This window comes from Pelobates fuscus, chromosome 11, assembly GCF_036172605.1.
Source record: "Pelobates fuscus isolate aPelFus1 chromosome 11, aPelFus1.pri, whole genome shotgun sequence".
NCBI classification, from domain to species: domain Eukaryota; kingdom Metazoa; phylum Chordata; class Amphibia; order Anura; family Pelobatidae; genus Pelobates; species Pelobates fuscus.
In genome coordinates, this window is record NC_086327.1 from 15333497 (window position 1) to 15351759 (window position 18263).

The window sequence follows — 18263 nt, forward strand, 5'->3', positions numbered from 1 at the left end:
AGTCTGTACGTTCAGACGCTGCACAAAGTTTAAACCCTGTGCGCCAAAGGTGTAACTCCACCTATAGCATCGGGTGTCACCGGCCAGGCCGGAACAAGAGTTCTTTCTTTGCACAGAATTGCATTCATTGGCTAAAAGAGCTCAGCTGATGCTCTCAGCCAATGAATGGCGACAGCCACGACTTCTGACTTCTGCGGATCTGCACAATATAACATGTTCATTTTTAATGGAAAAAGTGACCCAGAAAAGGTACAAAGCCAGTAATGTGACAGCTCCACTTTAATGTAATTATTGTAATACCAGGAGGCATTTTTGAGAAAAAGTCAAAATAAACAGGATTTTCAGAAGAATTGCATTGTAGTAAAAGTATATAGATAGAGGGACTTGCCAATCTCTTTTACATTCTCGTGAGATGTAATTAAGTACAAAAAAAATCAAGCACTCTTCAACTAAATGCTTGCTTGGCACACAAAGCGTCATTGTTATTTAAACAATCAGCAGCGTCTAGCGAGCTAGCTCTGTTTATGGAAATCAGGAAATCCTGTTGCAGTGATGGTCGCATGACGCGGAGAGGCTGGATCCAAAAAAATGTATCTATAGGGCAAACAGAAAGCATGCAATTATTTAATACAATCTCTTATTATTGTACCTTGCCCTGTCTTAGAATAAAACTATATTGTGCACCCCTCACTGTGTGAATCTTTTCAAACCCCATATGATCTATAATTGCACGAATGTATCAGTTGAATTATCTTTATTTGTTCAAATAACGTACCAAATATTCTGTTTATTGCGTGAACTTGGATTTCTTCTTTGCTAGAAAATAAAATGAAATATATTGCAAATTATTTACCAGCCAACTCTGCATGACAATATATAAAAATACATAGCAGAACATTAATGGAGAGAGTTACAGTTCAGTGATTCAGTGATTCAGGAGATTATTGTGAATATACAGAGAACCATTTTTACCTATATGCAATGCATTCTGGGTACGTAGATGGGAACGTATGGCAGTGCATTGAATAGATGTCATTTCTATACTTAGGTCACTCATATTAAAGGGACACTGTAGGCACCCAGACCACTTCGGCTAACTGAAGTGTTCTGGGTGCTTTGAACCTTTTGCACTTAGTGCTGCAATGTAAAACATTGCAGTTCCAGAGAAACAGCAATGTTTACATTGCAGCTCTAAGTCAGCTCTCTGTCGCTGTCTAACAGACAGCCACTGGATGGCTTCCAGGATCCAAACAGACTTTTGGTCCGTTATCTGACGCTGTACGTCCTCACGGACCTCCAGCATCAGATTTTCCCCAAAGGAAAGTATTGAATAATGCTTCCCTATGGGAGGTCTAATGCGCGCACGCCCATTGCCGTACATGCGCATTAGGTCTCCCCAACCGGCGTTTGATTCAGGTAAGTGGCTGAAGGGGGGGGGGGGGGGGGGACAGTCCAGGAGCCTATTGTGCCAGGAAAATGGGTTTGTTTTCCTGGCACTATTGGATCCCTTTAAATATCTCTGTAACCTTCTCAAACACAACTAAGGGCAGTTTTTCAATGGGATGTTCTACAAATTATACATACTTCATAACAATTTCAATAGCACACATTGTATATTGGTATAAATAACAAGTAAAAATGGCAGATTTTTAGCATAACAATAACACCTTCAAAGGCATGTAGAATATAAGAACAATTTATAGTGCACTTTCACCTACACAGACTTGTTAACTTGCCCTTATCGTGTAGGTCCCCTCGTGCTGCCAAAACAGCTCTGATGAGTCGAGGCATGGACTCCACAAGACCTCTGAATGTGTCCTGTGGTATCTGATACCATGACATTATCAGCAGATCCTTTAGATCTTGTAGGTTGCGAGGGGGTAACAGAGGGGTCGGGGGGCTGGGGGAGTAGGCAGGGCTACTTAGATCAGATTTGTTGTTCCAGCACTTTTCACAGAAGCTCAGTTGTATTAAGATCTGGGGGATATGGAGGCCAAGGCAACACCTTAAACTCTATGTTATGTTCCTCAAACCATTCCTGGACAGTTTTTGCAGTGTGGCAGGATACATTATCCTGCTAAAATAGGCCACTGCCACAATAAAATTGCCACAAAGGCGTGTACGTGGTCTGCAACAATCTCTAAGTAGGTGGTACATGTCAAAGTAACATCCATATGAAAACCAGGACCAACGGTTTTCCAAGAGAACATTGTCTAAAGCATAACATTGCCTTTTTCCCATAGTGCATCCTGCTGCCATCTCTTCGCCAGTTAAATGTACACACACACAGTCATCCACCTGATCTAAAAGATAACAATTATCAGGCCAGGCAACCTTCTTCCAGTGCTCCTTGATCCAGTTCTGATGCTCATGTCCCCATTGAAGGTGCTTTCAGCAATGGACAGGGGTCATTGTTGGCACTCTGACCGGACTCTGGCCATACAGCCGCATATGCAGCAAACAGCGATGCAATGTGTTTTCTGACACCTTTCTATCATGGCCAACCACAAGTTTTTCAGCAGTTTGAGTTACAGTGTGTGATCAGACAGGCTAGCCCTGCCTCAACGCGTTCATTAATAAACCTTGGGTGGCCATGACCTTGATCCTGGTTCACCGGTTGCCCTTCCTTGCACCACTATTGGTAGGTACTAATCACTGCATACCAGGAAGGCCCCACAAGACGTGCTGTTATGGAGATGATCTCAACTAGTCGTCTAGCCATTATTTTTCCTGTTTACAAAACATGAAATTCAAGAAATTCACTTGCTGTGTAATATATCCCATCCCTTGATGTAAACAATATAATCAATGTTATTTACTTCACCTGCCAGTGGTAATAGTATTGTGTCTTATCAGTGTATTAATTCTTCTATCATCTCTCTTTATAGTATAGATCTTCATGTTTCAGGTAAGAAACATGTGGGTTAGTCAAAGGCTTGAACAAAACTTTGTAGAATTTCCACCTTGAAAAATTTCTGTGACTCACATATTATATATTGTTAAGATGATTCTTGGTACCTTGACGTTTAAAGGGGCACGCCAAGAACCCACGCCCTGGCTGCAATGTCTAGGTTGTTACAGTTAATTCTGCTACTTGTGTACAATGGTAAGGAGTCTTACTAAGCACATGCCATTTTTTTATTTACACACATAGTTACAGACCCTGTGTCAAGCCAGTTTGTGGGTGGTTTATCTTTTTACAGAACAGGGGATAACGGAGGATGAGTTTCAGGAGCAGGAGAAGTGTGTCTGGTTAGTTAATAACCTGTCCGCAGCTCTGTGCACCATCTGCACACTGTATATAATTTCTTTCCTGGAAGTTCCACGTATAGAGCAGATGTCCGAGTGTGACGATACCAAGGCTTGCTGTAATGTTCGCCAATATTCCGGATAACTACATGTTTAGCTCTTTAATGACCACCAGTAGTTTGAACTTTTATAATATATACCTTATTATTCCACTAAATGTCTTAATGATGGTGCATTATACGGGCTATGCAGGGCTTAGCTGACTATTATATTCAATGCTAGTATAGGGTCTGTGTGTACCAGAGGGTGATGGTGGCATTTATTAGCTCTGTACCTTTAGGGGTTAATCCTGGTTTAAAGGGATGGTTTGATTGTTCGTGATATTTAGGGCTCCATTCTGGTTTTATTGGAAGCCAAGTGAACCCCCCCACTCCCACCTCTCATAGTAACATGTAAGCCTCCAACACCAGACTAAACTGGTGCGATGAACTGTATTAAACCTGGGATTATGCATTATCTAACCCAACTAACCCGCCTTGTACCATCTAACCTAAACTCAGTAGTTAACCCTGTCTGTGCTATGAATTAGAACAGAATACCTGTAACTGTTGACACTAACTTCGAACACCCTGTGGAGGTGGAGGCAATACATCTAACAAGGCTCTTAAAAGATAGGAATAAATATTAAGATTTTATTTGACCTAGATAGGGATGGTGACCTGATTATTTTTGCACCATAAGTAACCAGTGGATTGGTGATCTCCTTTACCAAGTGTAGAAAGGAAAGGAGGGGATTAACAGGATCAGGTACCTGCATATATCCTGCGGGGTTATCTGGGTTTTGGAAGGGGAAGCGTTCAGGCTGTTATAGAGGGTCGTTCTAGGATATAAGACTCGGGCATTGAATATTGTAACATGCTGCTGTAATGTATATTGTAACATGATGCTAGTTGTACTTACCACACCCAAGGGACCTACCTGTAAAGAACATGCTTAGAGTAAGACCAATCAGAAGAGATAGTTTCATGATATTGAGATATTCAACCAGTTGGTATCCAGTCAGTCTTGATTCTATGGGGCCTGCAAGTAGCAGAGAAATAACAGACTGAGAAACACAAACCATAAATGTCATCGATATAAGGAAGGCCGACCACTTGCCCACAGAAGGATCTTCTGATAAATGTAGAAGCTGAAAGTAGGTGTTACAGTTACTTAAATACAAGTATTGACATGTTAGCGCAATGGTTTCCAAACCAGGCCTCAAGGCGGGCCTACCATTCCAGGTGGTTTTGACGGGTGATGCCCAAGAGGCAGCATTAAGCCAAATGCGAGGTACCAAATAGGTATCAGACAATCTCGTAGTCAGAGAAAGCCAAGGTCAGGGGCAGGCAGCACAGGTACAGAAACTGTGTAACAGGAGTGTAGGTCCAGAATCAGATAGCAACAGGATTCACAGAAGTGTACACACCGAAGAGAAAGACTGTGATTATATAGGGGAGAGGTATCCACCTCTCACATACTATTGGCATTAAGATATATCAGGTGTTCTGCACCTTTAAGAGGCAGTCTTTTGGGCGTGCGTGGACGCCTAGGAACTTGGCAGGTTGTGGAGTCTCTACACCTGGGATCGACTGGGGAGAGGAGCTTCCAGTGGGCCGCAGCGTGATGGGGAGAGTCATGGTACTGCGCCCATGTGCAGCGAAAGCTGAGCATGACGGAGTCCCCCGTGTGCACTGCGACGTGGCGAGGGACCACCAAGTAAGTGTAACTGTGACACCAAGATTTAGGGATTACCCAGATGTGTCAAGGTGTTTTTTTTTGTTTTTGTTTTTTTAAACACCTTAGACACAGCAAGGTTATCAATCCTGGACTGGTAGACATGCCTTGAGGACTGGTTTGGAAACCACTGTGTTAGCATATAGTTATGTATTTCCGTGTATTGCTTTTTTAAATAATTGAGAATAGATGGTTGTGGGATATGTCCATTGAAGGGGGAATCCTCAATTTTACAGTATAAACAGGTGCAACTATGTATCTTAAAGTATTTCTGAGTTCTTAGTGCAGTGCTCAATCCTAAGTGTAGATCTAGGAAAGACATTAGAGGAGATCTATCAAAGTGTTCTGTTTCAAACTGAATTGATAAAAAGAGAGCTAGGCCTGTTTTTGTTCATATTAATCGTATAATTTTGCAATGGGGAACCTGAGTAGTCATAGCAAGTTGACCTTCAGTAAGTATTCAATTTACATTAAACATTGGACAGGGTAGTAAAACAAGGCTTGACATTTGTTTTATATTCGGCGGTCTGCTCTAAGAGTTTATAATCTTTGGCTTTTATTTTATAGGATGATCTTTACCAGCACTGATAGTTATTAGGGAGTCCCAAGGACTGTACAATATCAAGTTTATATGCCTGCAGTCTGATCTGTGCTGGGAACGTTTTAGGGAATAACTCTGAATGTCTCCAGACATATAAATTGCATTATTATCAATCATTCAATGAGTGATGCATTATTAATATTCTTATTTATTATTAAAGAGCAAAACCAAAAAAAGGTCCCCTGTGTACTGTCCTGTGGAAATCCCCATGTAGATTTAAATGACAGGAGTTTTTAATACCACTAAATTGGCCATTGAAGTGTAAGCTCATCTGTCACAAAAATGCAAACCTCTCAGGTGAGTCCTACACTAAAAATTCACCTTGCTGCTCTCTGCCAAAAGGTAAAATCTCTGATGAGATACAGAGGGGTATTTTTCTGAACACCTGCACACGTATTAACCCTTAATAGGAAACACATGCGGTGGGCGGCAGCACTGTAACATGGTTGTGTGATTATTTGTTCTATGTACTTGGTGAATACTATAGCCCAGGGGTGTCCAAAAGGTAGATCCCCAGATGTAGCAGAACTACAACTCCCATGATGCCTTGCATGCCTTTAAAATTCATGGAAATTGTAGTATTAAAACATCTACCTATTGGGCACCCCCTGCTACAGCCTTTGCCCTTTGCTGCTGCCCAAGAGTAGTGAGAGTTTGAATGCAGACCTTATTTATGTGTGCTTTCAGGATATATACATATATATATTTTTTTTAAATATATTTTATTTAAAAGCGAAAATACTTGATTATCAGTGGTAAAACACCTACAGGCTTATTCGCTTTTTCATGCTAATTTGGTGTAAAATTTGCAATTTCAGTTCTTACTAATTCCTGCTTGAGTGAATAAACGTAGTTACAATTAAAGAACTATGATGTAAGATCGTGGGATTTGGCTCCCTCTACTGTCCTGTCTTGGTAATTACAGGATAAAACATTGGTATTTAGATTCTACCACAAATGCAAGATTGGTGCACTCACTGTAGGTATAGTTGATCCTCAGAGGTTCAGACAGGGAGACATGTTGGACGCTGCACATGAAGTTAATGACATTGGCCCTTAAGCTACTGGGCAAAATCAGGTTACGGGTACAGTGGAAGACACCATGCTCTGGCTCCCAAATCTCCAGTACTTCAGATGCTGGTAATGCCGTCTCTCGACTATACCAGCTAATATGGACTGGCGGGGGATAATACCCAGATGTCTTGCATGCCAAGGTCAGCTCCGGTTCAGTCTGTGTTGCCACCTGCAGGTAAATCTCTGGGTGTGAAGGGTGAGCTGTCAAAAGAAAGTTAATTACCGGAAAGTGGGCAAATGTCGTGAAAAGTGCTGCCCTGCCGTCAAAAGATTTCAAATGGAGGATGCAGATAATAAACGTATTAATTTAGGGGCACTATAGTGTTAAGAATACAAAGCTATATTCCCTCTGCCCCTGTGCGCCTCCTCCCCCCCATCCATGTAAAGGGTTAAAAAATAATTTAAACGCTTACCTAAATTCAGCGCCGATGTCCCTCAGTACTGGGCCTCGCTCCTCCTCCGCTGACGTCAGAAAGATCCAGGAATCTAATCCGCATGCGCGACAAACGCAGCGCACGCATATTCAGCCTTCCCCATAGGAAAGCATTGACTGGAAGATTTCCTATGGGGTTTTACAAGACTCTTTGAAACTGCAGGAGAATGGTAGCCATACGCAAGAGGCAGTCTTAACCTGCAATGTAAACATTCTCTCTAAAACTGCAATGTGGTCTGGGTGCCCGTAGTGTCCCTTTAAGGAGAGGTCCTAGGAAATGCCTTGAATGATAAATTAAATTCTTTCCTATCGAATAAAAATGCAACATACAGTAGACCAGCTGCACACCAGCGTGAGTGAGGCATATGTGTCCAGAAAAACATGATGGTTCTGACAATTCTATCTAGAAAGTCGTCGTCTCCCAATTAACTAACTAACAGTTAGGGAAGCATGCGGAGGGCCTTTTGGTAGAGTTATTCCGAATATTGTGATTAAGATAGATTGCACAGAGATTGTGCCGGGACACAGCACAGATTGTTCAGATTGTTCAGAAGCTCACTGAATGCCGGATTTTACAACTTGATCTTCTGTATTTACTTCATCACTCATCTGTTTTATCCCACTATCTGTACTCACATAATTTCACTGTAAACGGTCTCACAGAATGTACACAGGTTCTGTGTATAAAGACAGCATTCTCCTTTACTTTCAGCTGCGGACAGTCACTTGGAGTGGAAACACATTACTGTTGCTAGTGTTTAACATTTTGTTTGTTTTTGTTTTGTTGTTCTTTTGTTTTTGTTTGGTTTTGTTTTGTTTGCCGCAGCTGTTATTTGATACAGAGGAGCCACTATTTTTATTTTTTGGTCAGCACACTCACTGTCTGTATCTACTTTGATAAGGTAATATGGTATCTGAGAGTAATGATACATGCGTATACAACCCATTGGGGAAAAATATGAAACTCTCCATTTGCAAATCTATTTTTAATTGATTCAATTTGGGTGGATTTACATTTTAACAATATCAGTAATAAAAGGTTAAGTTTACTTTTAAATATCCATACATCTGCCAATATCTTCCAATTAATTTGTCAATTAACCCCTTAGTGACCAGACCGTTTTTCAATTTTCTTACCGTTAAGGACCAGGGCTGTTTTTTACATTTCTGCGGTATTTGTGTTTAGCTGTAATTTTCCGCTTACTCATTTACTGTACCCACACATCTTATATACCGTTTTTCTTGCCATTAAATGGCCTTTCTAAATATACCATTATTTCCATCATATCACACAATTTACTATAATTTTTTTTTAATTTTTTTAAAAAAAATACCTTTTCTAACTTTGACCCCCCAAAATCTGTTACGCATCTACAACCGCCAAAAAACACCCGTGCTAAACAGTTTCTAAATTGTGTCCTGAGTTTAGAAATACCCAATGTTAACATGTACTTAGCTTTGTTGTGCAAGTTATAGGGCATTAAGTACAAGAAAGACATTGCTATTTCAAAATATATATTTTAAAAATTTATCAATAGTAACATTGTAACACTGTTATCTGTCATAAATCTCTGAATCACATCTCACATGTACATATTTTTTTAAAGGAGACCACCTGGGGTATTTAATATGGGGTATCTCCAGTCTTTTTTAGCAGCCACTTAGTTACAAACACTGGCCAAAGTTAGCATTTATATTTGTTTGTGTGTAAAAAATGCAAAAAAACGTAGCGGAGCCTGACCGTCTAACTGAACACACGCATGTCGAAAGGGCTCCCAACGAACTTGCTGATTTACTGAAAATAAATACAGAAACTGAGTCGTGACATACACCACAGTGATCTACTCAAGTTTGGGAAGCACAAACGAGCTTACTGATACCTTACTCTAGTATTCAGACTAACGGGAGCCCCTGGTTGTGTGCTGCGGCCTGCGGGAGCTGGGAAGAGGCGGACGCTCTCCTCGCTCTTACGCTGGTGGTGCCGATCCACTCAATAATGACAGTCATTTGAAAATTTACGCTTTGTTTTACTTTTATACTGAGCACGTTTCCTTACTGGACCATTTCCGACTGTCACGCATCCTGTCTAACCTCTCTGAAATATACCCATACTATTTAACTCCTGTCCAACTGTTGATTATCTCTTGCTTTTGCTACCTATAAAAAAAAAATGTCAAATAAGTGCACCAACACAGAATGCCACACCATTATTATTATTAATATTATGATATTTATAGAGCTCCGTCAAATTCCGCAGCGCTTTGCAATGGGTGGGCGAACAGACATTGTAACCAGACAAGTTGGACACACAGGAACAGAGGGGTTGAGGGCCCTGCTCAATGAGCTTACACGCTAGAGGGAGTGGGGTAAAATGACACAAAAAGGTAAGGATAGTATTAGACTAGTGACAGTTGCAGAAGAGGAATCAGTTGGGAGCTATTAACAGTTTAATTGATATGCTTTTATGAAGAAGTGGGTTTTTAACGATTTTTTGCAGGAGCGGAGACTGGGTGAGCATCTAACGGAGGAGGGAAGCGAGTTCCACAGGAACGGTGCAGCCCTCGAGAAATCTTGAAGGCGAACATCAGAGGTGGGAGTACGGACAGAAGATACACGTAAGACTTCAGCAGATCGTAAGGGCCTAGACGGGACATACTTGTGTATAAGGGAGGATAGATAGGTGGGAGCAGCATTATTTAGAGATTTTGAAAGCAAGAACCAGAATTTTAAATTGAGCTCTATATTTTATAGGAAGCCAATGTAGGGACTGACAGAAGGGTGAGGCATGGAAGGTGCGGCCGCATTCATTATGGACTGTAACGGCGCAAGTTGGGAGCACGTAAGACCACTGAGAAACGGATTACAGTAGTCTAGGCGAGAAAGGACAGTGGAATGGACCAACACCTTAGTCGCATCTGGCGTTAAGTAGGGGCGGATGTGCACAATGTTTTTGAGATGGAAATGACAGGATTTGGCGATAGATTGAACATGAGGCTTGAAGGAGAGGTCGGAGTCAAAGAGAACACCTAGGCAGCGAGCCTGCGTGGTGGAGCTGATGGTAGCTGACCATTTAAGGAAGTGGGCAGCCATCCAGTTAGAAACAGCAGAGAGGCAGTCAGAGACACTAGTCAAGAGGGACGGGGAGAGATCAGGAGAGGACAGGTAGATTTGCGTGTCATCTGCATAGAAATGATATTGGAAGCCAAAGGAGCTAATGAGTTTACCAAGGGAGGCAGTATAGATAGAGAACAGTAGGGGACCAAGGACTGAACCTTGGGGGACACCAACAGAGAGGAGTTGGGGAGAAGAAACAGAGCCAGAGAAAGAAACACTGAAAGAGCGCTGAGAGAGGTAGGAGAAGCACCAGGAGAGAGCAATATTTTGTAGACCGATATTGCGGAGGATGAGAAGAAGCTGTTGATGATCAACAGTGTCAAAAGCCGCAGACAGGTTAAGGAGAATTAGGATAGAGTCTTGTTATGTAATGTGAAGCGCTTGGTTAAGCTGTTGTGGCATACCGGTCCTGTTGGTAACTTTATGCACTGCAAAAATAAAAAAATTTAAAGAAAAAAAAATGCAAAAAACTATTATGAACGCTAACTTTGGCCAGTGTTTGTGACTAAGTGGCTACTAAAAAAGACTGGACATACCCCATTTGCAATTGTCTTTGTAACGCTCAATTGTTGACAAGATGGAAACAACTGCAGATTTCTGAGTTTGATAATGTTTATTACTTTAAATAAAAAAGATAATCAATTTGAACTGTTTCTTTAATTCCTGGCAGGTTATAACCAGCAGCGGTGTTTGAAGTTGTTTTAGGATAAGGTAATTTTAACACAACCAGCGAGAAGTTCCAAATTAGGATGCAGATAATTAATAAGTAGGTGTTGGAAACAAGATTATGAGTTGATGTGGAGCAGATAGCGAACCACTTAGATTTAGGATGGTTATGTATTAAGTTTGAGCCAATCTGGTTTACTTAACTTATGAAGGAGTGATAATCCAAATTGGTGATAGAGATTCCACAGAGATTCGAGGTTGCAGCAGGCAAGAGAATATCCAAAAACAGTCCGAGGTCGTAGGAGAGGAGAAGGAGGGTAAATGATTAAACAGTCCGGGTCCGATACACAGTAGAAGTAAATATTCAGGTTGAAGTTCGCGGGAGCTTTCGAGTTGATCCAGCACTGTGGTGTTGACGCGGACTCTCTATGAACCCTGGGAACGACCACGTCATAGGAGGGGGAGTGGCCGCGCTCCGAGAACCCGGAAGTCCACGGTTAGCGAATGCCGGAAGGTCTGACAGAACCCCCCTCATAAGAAGCAGCCACCGGATGCTGTCAACGAGGTCTGGATGGGTAGCGAGCATGGTACGCGTTGATAAGTCGACGAGCATGCACCGCGGAGGACGACACCCATGAGTCTTCGTCAACTCCGTAGCCCTTCCACCGGACAAGATATTGTAAGGAACCACGATGGATTCGTGAGTCGAGAATCCTCTGAACCTCGTATTCCTCTTCACCTTGTACCAGAATGGGATCAGGAGTGGTATGAACATCCCTCATGAAAGGGTCGGAGTGGTGTGGTTTAAGCAACGACACATGGAAGACTGGATGCAGTTTCATGGTAGGTGGAAGTTTCAATCTAACCACGTTTTCGTTGATGAGTGACAATATACGAAAAGGGCCAAGGAAGAGTGAACTTAGTTTCTTTGAGGGACGGTTGGTAACAATGTTTTTTGAAGAGAGCCATACAAGATCACCAACCTTGTAAGTAGGGGAAGGTCGTCTACCAGTATCGAAAAACTTTTTCTGAGCAGATGATGCATTTTTAAGGTTATCACGTAACCTGAGGAAGAGGGCAGACATGAACGAGTTATGGTTGGAGACGTATGGATTAGAAGAAGGAAGTCCTTGATCGGGGAATGAAGAAGGATGGAATCCAAAATTTGAGAAGAATGGAGTCATTTTGCTACTAGTGTGTACCGAGTTGTTGTATGAGAACTCTGCCATTGGTAACCACGTGATCCAATCATCTTGTAAATGAGAGCAATAACACCGCAAGTATTGTTCAAGACATTGGTTAACTCTCTCTGTTTGTCCGTTGGTTTGAGGATGATAGGCTGAAGATAATTTACGTTGAATGTTGAGGGAGGAACACATCTCATTCCAGAATTTGGAGGTGAACTGTGTTCCTCTGTCTGATATGATTTCTTCAGGAAGACCATGGAGTTTCACGATGTTGTTGATGAATACTTTTGCAAGTTCAGATGAAGAGGGTAATTTCTTTAAAGGAATAAAATGGGACATCTTGGTGAAACGGTCTACCACCACCAGAATGGTGGTATGATGTTGAGAAGGAGGGAGTTCTACCAAGAAATCCATTGAGATGGACTGCCAAGGTCTTTCTGGAACAGGTAGGCTCAGTAATTGACCGAATGGTGGATGATGGTCAGATTTTGATCTCAGACAGGTTGGGCAGTTTTTGACATAAGATTCTATGGTTCTGTCCTGGCGAGGCCACCAGTAATATCTTTTAGACAGCTCCAGTGTTTTTCTTGTACCAGGATGACCAGCCAGAGGGGAATCATGAATCAAGGAGAGTATTTTATTCCTAAGCAAGGGAGGAATGTATAACCTGTCTTTGAAGTAGTACAACCCGTCCTTTTTTGATAGATTGTCTTGCTTGGGAAGTTCAAGATCTTCTTCTTTAAGATGTTTAATATCATCAGTTAATGACGAAATAATACCTATGATTTTAGGAGGTTGAGTTTCGTTTACAGGAAGATCTTGGTGAATTCTGGACAGGGCGTCTGCCTTTTTATTTCTGGATCCAGGTCTGTAGATGATTTGAAAATTTAAACGGGAAAAGAAAAGATTCCAGCGTACTTGTCTGGCAGAGAGTGTTTTGTTGGAATGAAGATATTCAAGGTTCCTGTGGTCGGTATAAACAATTACAGGAGTGCGTGTGTCTTCAAGTATGTGACGCCAGTTTTCGAATGCAGCTTTAATACTTAATAATTCTTTTTCTCCTACAGGATAATTTCGTTCAGCAGGAGACAAAGATCGTGAAAAAAAAGCTACTGGATGGAGAGGATCTTGAGGCGTTTGGTGTTGAGAGAGGACAGCCCCGATAGCTGTATCAGAAGCATCCGTTTCCATGACGTAGAGAAAAGCAGGATTAGGTAGTTGAAGAATGGGAGCACTTGTGAATCTCCGTTTTAATTCATCAAAGGCTGCTTGAGCCTCTTCGTTCCAAGCAAAGGACCGTTTACTGCTATTGAGCAGGTTGAGGGGATGAGCAACCTTAGAGTAATTTTTAATGAACTTCCTATAGAAGTTGGCAAATCCCAAAAAACGTTGTAAGTCTTTAGTATTAGTAGGAGTAGACCAGTTGACAATGCAATCTATTTTGGAGGTATCCATACTTATTGAATGAGGGGAGATAACATATCCCAAAAAAGTGATTTCATTGACTTCAAATATACATTTTTCTGGTTTTGCGTATAATTTGTGTGTTCTTAATCTGGATAATACCCATCTCACGTGTTTTCTGTGTTCTTCAAGGTTGTTGGAGTAGATGAGAATATCATCTAAGTAAATGATGACACAGACGTCTAGGAGATCTCGGAAGATATCGTTAATGAAATGCTGAAAGGTTGCAGGGGCGTTACATAGCCCGAAGGGCATGACAAGATATTCGTAAAGACCATATCGGGTTCTGAACGCCGTTTTCCATTCATCATTGGCCTTGATTCTAACAAGGTTATATGCCCCACGAAGGTCAAGTTTAGTGTAGATGGTAGCTGTTCTTAATCTTTCAATCAACTCATTGATCAGGGGAAGAGGGTAACGATTCTTAATAGTTATTTTATTTAAAGACCTGTAATCGATGATGGGGCGTATAGTCTGGTCCTTGTTTCTCACAAAAAACATGCTGGAAGCGGCTGGTGAACAGGAAGGTCTAATGAACCCCTTCCGGAGGTTTTCATCTAGGTATTCCTTGAGGGTTTTTAGCTCTGATTCAGAGAGGGGATAAATATGTCCAAAAGGGATAGGAGCACCAGGAACAAGGTCAATCGGACAATCATAGGGTCGATGAGGAGGAAGTGTCTCTGCTTCCTTTTTACTGAACACATCAGCGAACTCCGAATAGCTGGAAGGTATAGTGGATTCCCTAGTAACATGCAAAATGGGGATGTGTTGTAGACATGTTTTCTGGCAATATGCAGAGTTAAACGTGAGAGAGAAAGGAGCCCAGGTAATAAGTGGGTTGTGAGTCCGTAACCAGTCTATCCCTAATATTATAGGATAAAGAGGAGAATTTATGACATCAAAAACAAGAAATTCAGAATGGACATAATTAGTAGTAGTCCTTAAAGGGACAGTTTCAAGGCGAATGGGCCCCGAGGAGATTAAGGAGCCATCAATAACTCTGACAGAGACGGAATTACGTTTTTGAACACAAGGAATTTTATTTTTTGTAACAAAGGATGAGTCCAGGAACACCCCATTAGCACCGGAATCAATAATGGCCTTAGTCGTAATTCTTTCTTTGTCCCACTGTAATATGAGAGAGACAGAGGAGAAATGAGAGGTTGGTTTAGAAGGAAGTACACTCATTATAGTCGTGGTAGAACCATGCTTACCGCCTCTTGGACGTTTCAATAGGGGACAGTCTGGGACCACATGTTCTTGCGAAGCACAGTACATGCAGAGGTTCAGTTGTCTTCTTCTGGTTCTCTCTTCTGGAGTAAGAGGACTTCTCACAACCCCTATTTCCATAGGTTCAGCGGGAGTTATAGGTTTCTCCGGTGCCTTTGAAGAGGTGAAGGGTTTTTTCCATAGAGAGCTAGTGAGTGATTTCTCAGCTTTTCTTTCCCTAAGTCTTCTGTCGATACTGATTGACAGTTGAATAAGTGTATTTAGTGTAGTAGGTAGTTCAGTTCTGGAGAGCTCATCTTTGACAGCTTCAGATAACCCAATACGGAACTGGTTACGTAGAGTTATGTCATTCCACTGAGTTTCAGGTGCCCATCGTTTGAATTCAGCAATGTAATCTTCAACAGGCCGGTTTCTTTGCTGCAGTGTTCTAATGGTTAAATCTGCAGTCGCTTGTTTGTTTGGGTCTTCGTAAAGGAGAGACATGGCTTCAAAGAATTCATCCAGAGAATCCAATATGGGATCATCATTCTCAAGAAAGGAATGAGCCCAGGCCATGGGTTCACCTCTCAAAAATGAAATAACAGAACAAACTTTAGATCTTTCTGTGGGATATGATCGGGGTTTTAATGCAATCAACAACTTGCAAGAATTGATGAACTCTCGGTATTGGGACCTGTCTCCAGAGAATTTTTCGGGGTTGGAGACAGCAGGGTCACTAGCCGAGTGTGTAACTGTGTGAGGAGTATGGGTTTGCAAGTCCCTTACATAAGTAAGGATTCTTTCATTGGTGATCTGTAGATCTTGCATGCCTTGAGTGAGAGTATCCACCCTTTGGTTTAATCTGGTGATTTCAGAAGTGAGATCTGCTGTATCCATTAATTAGGCTGGATCAATCTGTAACGCTCAATTGTTGACAAGATGGAAACAACTGCAGATTTCTGAGTTTGATAATGTTTATTACTTTAAATAAAAAAGATAATCAATTTGAACTGTTTCTTTAATTCCTGGCAGGTTATAACCAGCAGCGGTGTTTGAAGTTGTTTTAGGATAAGGTAATTTTAACACAACCAGCGAGAAGTTCCAAATTAGGATGCAGATAATTAATAAGTAGGTGTTGGAAACAAGATTATGAGTTGATGTGGAGCAGATAGCGAACCACTTAGATTTAGGATGGTTATGTATTAAGTTTGAGCCAATCTGGTTTACTTAACTTATGAAGGAGTGATAATCCAAATTGGTGATAGAGATTCCACAGAGATTCGAGGTTGCAGCAGGCAAGAGAATATCCAAAAACAGTCCGAGGTCGTAGGAGAGGAGAAGGAGGGTAAATGATTAAACAGTCCGGGTCCGATACACAGTAGAAGTAAATATTCAGGTTGAAGTTCGCGGGAGCTTTCGAGTTGATCCAGCACTGTGGTGTTGACGCGGACTCTCTATGAACCCTGGGAACGACCACGTCATAGGAGGGGGAGTGGCCGCGCTCCGAGAACCCGGAAGTCCACGGTTAGCGAATGCCGGAAGGTCTGACAGTCTTCTTTTGCAAACGTTATGCCATCAAGGGGGTAATTCTCATTCCTGGGCTACCATATGCTCTCAAAGGCAACATAACCAAACTGGAAAAATTTAAAGGTGAAAAAAAGGAAAATCAAGCATTGATCCTGTAACTTTCAAAAACACTATAAAACCTGTACATGGGGTGTACTGTCATACTTGGGAGACTTCGCTGAACACAAATATTCGTGTTTCAAAACAGTAAAACGTAGCAGAACAACGATATCATCAGTGAAAGTGCCGTTTGTGTGTGAAAAATGCAAAATAACTTCACTTTCACTGACAAGATCATCGCTGTCATATGTTTTACTTTTTTGAAACACTAATATTTGTGTTCAGTGAAGTCTTCCGAGTAAAACAGTCCCCCCATGTACAGGTTTTAGGGTGTCTTGGAAAGTTACAGCATTAAATATAGTGCTAGCAAATTAAATTCTCTGGACTTTCGACCTGGGTTGTCAGGCAGGTCCCTCAAATTGCAATCAATAAAATTACTTAATAATGTAAAAATATTACATAAATACGCACGTAGAATTTAAATATATATACATATCTATATATTTGAAGTCTACATGTATATTTATGAAATTATTTATATAATTATATATGTGTATATATATATATTTCGTATTATTTTTATTTATTTATATATACATAGATATATATATTATTTCATTCTAAGTGTATTTATATATATATATATAAAAATACAGTTAGACTAAAATTACATGTATATGGAATTTATTTAAATAGTTTTACTATTTTTACATTTTTTATTTACTTATTTATATTTTATATTTTATAATCATATATATATATATATATATATACACAATATATATAGTTATTATATATATTATATATATATACGTGTGTAATTTAAATATAAGTGTATTTTTATATTAATATTTGTAAATGTGTATATATATACACATATAAATAGTTTTTTTTTAACTTTACTAAACATTATTTTACAGATGCAGGGAGACTGAGAGCCCAGGCAGTCCCCCTGCAGGCAGCACTATGGAAGCCTATTGCGGCCATGTGATCGCTCTTACAGAGCGATCAAATGGCACGCGGGGGCCTAATTTGTCAAGGGGGGACTGTCTGGGCTGTCAGGCAGTACCCCCAGACCAGGAGCAACACCAATCGCTGGCAGGGGAACGGCGGCGATCGGGTAAGCAATCTATGTGCCCTTAAGGACCATTTTTGTCAGATGTACCCCCCCTTCCCATTGTACAGCGCTGCAGAATTTGTTGGCGCTATATAAATAATAATAATAATAATAATATAAAATAGTGACAGAGGGATGTGGACTTAAAATAGGGACTGTCCCTCCTAAATAGGGACACTTGGGAGGTATACTTCCATATGTGTACTCAGATTGTGAATATAAATAGGAAAGAATTCAATGTATTGACCAGGTCTCCTACCGTACACAATCAGTTGAGTGCCGTTTCCTTGTTCTTGCTCTTTCTCCCATATTAGGACCTTACAGATGTAGATGCCTCCATCTTCCCAGCTCACGTTACTGATAATTAAGGATCCGTCACCTTCACTGAGGAACGTCTTTGGGAATGACAGGGAGAAACGTCCTTTTAGACTGATGACTTGGGTAGAGCTGACGTTGTCCCTGGATTCTACCCGAAGCCATGACACTGCCCCTTTCACAGGGGGCTCTCTGGGTGCAAAACTGCAACTTAACTTAGTTTCTTCTCCACGAGTCACCATCAGGGATTGAGGCCATTGTGACACTCGCAAAGCTTCACCCGCAAAAATGATAAACAAAATAATTATTACATATTAGTTTTTCATCTTTGTTTTCTCTTCATTGTCTGGTCACTAAGCCAAACGTCAGTGTTTCAACCAAATGTAAAACAGTCAGCACATTTGGTTATTTCAATTGGATTTGCATTTATTT

The 18263-nt window shown here is 41.0% G+C and overlaps 1 protein-coding gene across 1 annotated transcript; it reads right to left on the bottom strand.

Annotated features, from left to right (window-relative positions):
* Positions 1–445: 445 nt before the first annotated feature.
* Positions 446–18073, bottom strand: LOC134576744 (natural cytotoxicity triggering receptor 3 ligand 1-like). Its single transcript, XM_063435458.1, has 4 exons — positions 17776–18073; positions 6605–6901; positions 4228–4329; positions 446–594 (listed from the first exon to the last, which is right to left on the bottom strand). The coding sequence occupies exons 1-4, from the start codon at positions 18071–18073 to the stop codon at positions 446–448; spliced, it is 846 nt and encodes a 281-aa protein (XP_063291528.1).
* Positions 18074–18263: the final 190 nt, after the last annotated feature.

Bases quoted from the DNA above. Each gene is read 5' to 3' on its own strand.
- LOC134576744 (XM_063435458.1), bottom strand. From the start codon at position 18,073: ATGGTGACTCGTGGAGAAGAAACTAAGTTAAGTTGCAGTTTTGCACCC. The intron at 6,902-17,775 runs GTAGGAGACCTG...TTCTTTTGACAG, and splicing joins CACTCAACTGATTGTGTACG to CTCACCCTTCACACCCAGAG. The intron at 4,330-6,604 runs GTGAGTGCACCA...TGCTACTTGCAG, and splicing joins GAGGATCAACTATACCTACA to GCCCCATAGAATCAAGACTG.